This window comes from Convolutriloba macropyga, chromosome 2 (assembly GCF_964194025.1).
Source record: "Convolutriloba macropyga chromosome 2, txConMacr16.3, whole genome shotgun sequence".
In the NCBI taxonomy this organism is placed as follows: Eukaryota; Metazoa; Xenacoelomorpha; order Acoela; family Convolutidae; genus Convolutriloba; species Convolutriloba macropyga.
Genome location: NC_134469.1, coordinates 17,841,085 through 17,847,084, shown reverse-complemented (window position 1 = coordinate 17,847,084; position 6,000 = coordinate 17,841,085). Strand labels below are relative to the sequence as shown.

General features: G+C 37.6%; 1 protein-coding gene across 1 annotated transcript; it reads right to left on the bottom strand.

The window, feature by feature from the left end:
- Positions 1-189: 189 nt before the first annotated feature.
- On the bottom strand, positions 190-5,969 carry LOC142357446 (protein maternal effect lethal 26-like). The gene is made up of 5 exons (XM_075409075.1): positions 4,960-5,969; positions 4,348-4,685; positions 3,660-3,959; positions 1,590-1,813; positions 190-1,205 (listed from the first exon to the last, which is right to left on the bottom strand). The coding sequence occupies exons 2-5, from the start codon at positions 4,373-4,375 to the stop codon at positions 981-983; spliced, it is 777 nt and encodes a 258-aa protein (XP_075265190.1). The 5' UTR covers positions 4,376-4,685; positions 4,960-5,969; the 3' UTR covers positions 190-980.
- Positions 5,970-6,000: the final 31 nt, after the last annotated feature.

Below are 6,000 nucleotides of genomic sequence, written 5' to 3'. Positions count from 1 at the left end.
GAGCTATTCAGTTTCTAAAAATTTAGGTTAAAAGATATTGGCCTTGTTTTGTGAATCGTTCTTTGATTATTCGCAGATTTGGCAACTGAAGTGTAGTTATGAAGTCATATGTCATCGTGCCAATTTTTGTAGTAAATTTGAATTGCTTGAATTGAACTGCTTTTTTCGTTCTTTATAATTAAAAACAACTTTTGTTTTTGCCTGTTTTATTTGAATCTATTTAATGCATCTAGAGAACTAAAAATTTATTCATAAACATGATGACAACAATCGTTTTTAATCTACTGCTCTGAGCTACTACGGAAGTAAAACTAACACTAATCTAATGCCAAGTATAATATGGTTTGAGTTTTGAAGTAGGTCGAGTAAGAGAGTTGAGCTCTTTCCCATTATAGCTCCCTTATTTTATGGTAGCACCAATGATAGCTCCTTTCCTGGGATTGCTCAAATTACTGGTGAAGAGGGGGTATGGTATCATTATTTCGCGTGTTGCTATAATTGGAAAGCACAAAAGAGTTGTAACTAATAGATTTCCTGTTGATCTATCTGTCTATGAATTATACTGCGAATAAGAACTGCATCTGTGGTATTTGAAGCAAATATTTGATGCTAAGCTACCGGTTTAAGCTATTATTTAAATAGTTGTTATTTCAGGGTTTGGATTTACGACAGCAGTTCCTTAAAATGAAGTTAAGTTAAACAGCATCACCATCACATGCAAATGACGGAGCTCCATTTCATGATCTCCGTTTTCAGTTGTCAGTTTGCTTACATAAAAATAGATGGACTGATGCGAATTTCGATGTTATAAGTTTTATCAATTTTCATCGCAAAATAACTGAGTGTGTAAGCAATCTTTCCGATATATCTACAAAGGAATTGTGGTGCTACGTCACAAATTTAACAACGGATAAGTTACAAGCCAAGTGATTCGTGATTGTGCTTTTGGTTTCGTTTTCAACGGGCAATTTTATCGGAGTTTAAATTGGCACAAAACAGTCGTTATTATCCCCGGACATTGAGTATCGCGACTCTGGAGCCGTGGGGTCGTAGGGAGGTGGCGAGGGTGATCCAGGGTTGCTGGAAACACTGGTTGGGCGCTTAAGAGTCTGGGTTAGGATGTCGAGAAGCAAGCGAGAGTTGCGTTCATCCATGTCCAGAAATTCACGGTAGCCTTCGGTTCGTCGAACTAAGTCGATGTTTTTCTGAAATAATATTGTATTTTTTGTTGCAAGCGTTTCAATTTTTTGATTACGTTCCTATAGATAGTATGTTGGTTATCCAATATAAGTAAGCCAGATAATAAAAAAGGTGATGTTATTGAAGCTTGAGCAAGTGTGATCACATTTAGTGATATCTTGAATCCTATAAGTTCGGAACTGCGACTAGAAGAAACTTGCGAGAAAATCGGTTTATTCATTATCCATCTATTAGAAATGAATATCAATTCGAAATTGTCACTCACTTATCTAACTGCTTGTAATATCATCAACTCTATCTATCACAAGTATAATCATCTCTCGGAGAAAAAATGACCTTCTGCAGAGTTTGTTCTTTTTAGCTTTTCCTAGAGTGGATCTTTTGCATACCTTGATAAATTTGGCTGCTTTGTACTGCAAGTGTTCCCTTCCCTCTTTCCTGGCAACTTCCAGTACAGTGACGGCATTCTCAGGGTTGAGGTTGTTGACCAGGTCCAGTTCACACCTGTTGATAAGTTCATCACAGTTGAAGAAGGCTGCGATGGACAGGATTCCAAGTGAGAGCTGGCCAAATCCCACTGGGAGTCTTGCTGTGTAGATGTACATGAGCACCGCTGAAATTAAATTTAACTGTGTTCAAAGTTTTTTATCACTAAAATCACAGTTTTTTAGTATGACCGTTTAGTAGTTGTCGAGTTAGGTGATAAAGACCAAAAATTTCTAATGACGTGATTGTATTAAGAGTGGTTTTTTAACCAAATATATAGCTACATATAATTTACTAAGGATTTTTTTCAATATATTGGTGCCTGATATTTAGTGGACGACCCCCTTTGTCAACTGCACTGGCAAAAATAGATAATTAGCGTGCATTTTAGATAGCCTAATATAATCCCAATGCGAACAGACATGTACATTGCCAGGCCTCCTATGTTAAGTGCCATGTCTCTCATGTGATGTCGAATTTAATCCAGAACCAAACAACCAGTGCAAAATTTTCGGTAGTTAAGCGAAGTTCGAGAATGTTGGTTACTTAATTATCTTCTTGGACAAGTTGATAAATTTTGCTCGATTAATTAGTTCATTGTTTTTGTCGTGCGTTTCTCATTCAGGAAATGTTTGTCATTACTTAACTTTTGATCACACTTCAAAGCGCAAAACAGCAATTTGGGTTAGAGACTTCTACGAATCAGAATAACTGTGTGGCTTTATTTGCTTTGTGATGTGCTTTTCGGTCAATTTTGTTTTTGATCATTCGTAATTTTACCTCTCGCGAGAAAAGCGATAACTGTCTTCATAGACTGAATTTTATTAAGAATACAGTCAAGTTAAAAGAGTTGTCCTAAGCCTTGTTGTGCTTTATTCCTGGGAAAACAATCTTTGAAATTTGATGGAAAATTACAGGTGGAATTTAATTGAAGATTCATTTTTTAATGCGCCTATTTTTTGTTTCGGTATATGTTTATAGTTGTAAGAAGCATTTTTTGGCAATGATTTAGTTGTGCTTTATGGTTTTCTCTTTTTAGCGAAATTAGCGATCTTTTAGCGAATTGTCAATTGTTCCATGGTTTTGGTTCGTCAATTGTTTCCATGGTTTTCAATGGATGATGAATTGCTTTTAGACAAGCAGGTGATTGTGTCATGCTTTTCTTATTCGTTAACCACGTTGGCATAATCGACTCCAATTTCGGGTCAACTGATAGTTTTTTATTCTTAAACAAATTTTGTAGCAATTATATTAGTCCAGTCGGCCTTTTCATGCAATTTTTCTCATTACCGACTTTTAGCTGAAAGTTTTTTCGCCTTTGGCTTTTCGCCCTCAAAAACTAGATCGTTATGTAAATCCCGGAGGGCCTTAAGTCCTTGAGAGGCTTTCTGTGCGCTTTGCGAGTCTTTAACTGTACAAAGCACCGAAAGTTCAAGGAAAACAAATTCATGGTATGTGGGGCTGCTTTTTTGACCGTTTAGACCACCCTCTCTACCCCCCCCCCCACCCCAGCATTCCTAGCCACCTTTTCAGCCAAACCTCACTTCAACTCTAACCTTCGACCTTGACCTCCCTTTGAGACCTCCCTACCCTACTCCGCCTCGCTCAATACCCGCCATTTACCTCCTAAACAACAGCCAGCTACTGACGAAGCCAACCGCTGGACAGTCAATTGTTTATTGGACTATTGGATGCTTTTCTTTTCTAAACCTCTAAGTTCCAGTTAAAGCAATTTTGACTGGAACTTTTAAACGCATTTTTTCACATTAAGCGCTTGTGTCAAAACATGGAAAAATTACTTGGTGCCGTCATTACTGCGCATTGCACTCTTTTTAATGAAGCGGTAATGTTTTTCGAATAAGGCGGGGCGCAAATTTTTTAGTTTTTTGCTTAGCTTTGTAATTTGCGGACGTGCATTATTGATGTTCCTCTTTAAGTTTCTCACTTAAATATGCAAGGATGTTCACGCTTACCTTCAAAAGCATCTGGTTGGAAATGTTTGGGTAAGTTTACAATAGATTTTTTATCGTTCAGTCCTGAATAGAACGCCTTCATTCGCACCATGAGGAATGATCGATGACATCTGAAGATACGACTTCCGAGTTTGAACTGGAAGTCAGCTCCAAACTTATCCCGTTGAACAAACATTGTGTACAAGTCATCCATAAGCATTTTCTGTGCATGGCGACTGAGTCTTTGTTCACGCTCTTCGCGTGACGTCACAGTTTGGCTGTGTGCGAATTCGTCACTTTCATCTAGGATGCTCGGGTACACTGTTAACAATATAGGTGAATGTTTTAATTCTTCCATTTGTGCCTCAAAATGAGACAATTGGGTCATTGATGTTGGATTTATGATCGATTATAACAATTGAGAGGTCGACCGGACGTTTCAAAATACACTGACGTGTTATGTAATAGTTATTTACAATGGTGGTTTAATGTTAGCGCCAATAGCTAGAATAACCAAACCGCAAACACATTTCATTTGGCCCACTTCAAATCAAAGCCATTATGTTAATGCCCTAGAAATTTAGCAGCTTTTGAAGCTTTGGTTTGTAAATTCTCACAATTGGTCCGACAATAAGCAAATGGTCTGGTTCAAATTTCAGCTTCAGTGGGCCAAAGGGTTGGGGTGGTCTACAAAGAGTGGAACAAGTACCTGAAGATTCGTTTGCGTTTGCCGCCATGTAAGAATTACTTCGTCTCAAATCTGATTTTCTGGTATATAAGTCTGTAGTCGAATCTGAGGTATTTGGCTCTGGAACTAAGTTTGTTCTGTTGTGGTTAGCTGAGAAGTCTCTGCTGTTTCTATTTTGCAGTTTGTGGTTGCTCTTTTTGCCCGAAATGTAGTTTTCGCCTGTGAATGATCGGAATTCGGCGGACCTCCGCTTGCTCTTTTCGTCTAATCTGTCCCCGCTCTTAGAACGGCTGAAGGGCAGACTCTTCTTGAAACTAGGCCATCGCCGAGCGGGGGACAACTCTTCTTTCGTTATGGGTCTAGAACATTCAGGGTTATTGGACAGTGCAAATGGGAAACAATTTTTGGTTTAAAAATTTGAAACAAACTTTAAAAAGTTTAGTTATAATTCAACTGCAATTGTTGCAAACCCCTTTTTTTCTGTTATGGAAATTGTACAGTTTTTCGTGTTTCGAATCAAAACTTTTATTTCCTATGCTACATAAAAAAAAATTATTAGAATTTGAGTAATGAAAGAGATTTCATTATTTGTGAACGGCTGTGTGAAAACAAAATGAAGCAAATACTACAGACCTGGATTCCGAATTAGTGCGCTGGTCTTCAGCAGAAGTAGTTGAGCTGGTTAAGAACTCCGGGTACACGTAACTATTGCTTGTGATATTTTTAGGCCGGCTTTTTGCTGGACTGTTAGTTGCTTTTATGCGTACGCTTCCAAAACCGGTAGAAGCAATTTTTACTGGTTATTCTGTACGTATATTTTTTAGCTATAAGCCTTTGCGGCAAAAGGTGGAATAATATATGATAGTGTGGAAAACGCTAGAGCGGTAACGTTTAATAAGGTCCGGGAAAATGCGTTGCAGCAAAAGAAATATTATGTTCGGCTTGATTTCAACGCCGCAAGGTCGAATTTTGTCGTTTTTTCTGAAATCAACAATTCTGTACTATTTGTATGGAATTATTTTTGCTAGTTCGCGTTTCAACTGAGCTCTGAGTTGAATTACCACTAAATGGTGCAAAAGCAAGAAAGGCTCGAGAAATGAAAGAAAAGAGAATGATTTAACAGCGAGTGAACTAGAATTAACGAAAGAACAATTGTGCAGTTTTCCTGTTCTACAATTCAGATTACTATTCGCTATGAATTCTCCTACTGTCTTCATGTATTTTATTGAACCAATGTTACCACGAGCGTGTTTAGCTAAAATTATGGTGACATTTCACAAAGACTAAAAGTCATTTGAGCGATAAAAATAATCATCATGTAGCATTTTAATAAGAACGTGAACTTTTGTGCAAAAGATTTTTAGAATATTTCAGTCAATAGGGAACGTTATAGTGACTTTCGAAGACGCACGAAACAAACTTTGTTAAAAAAGTTTTCGGCCAATTGCTACGTCTTCTGTTTGAAATTGCACTTATTAATTGCATGTATATAGTAGCGCAGAATATATGGTAAGGGAATAACGTTTATGGTAAGAGAAAGAGCGAAAGGGTTGCTTATGTTGGTTGCTAATTCGTCTTCAGTTCTGTACACTGTAACAGACTTGAAACAAACGCTACTAGCTAGAGCCGTTGGTTCGTTGTTTGGACTGTAAATGACGTTAGTTGAATATTCGC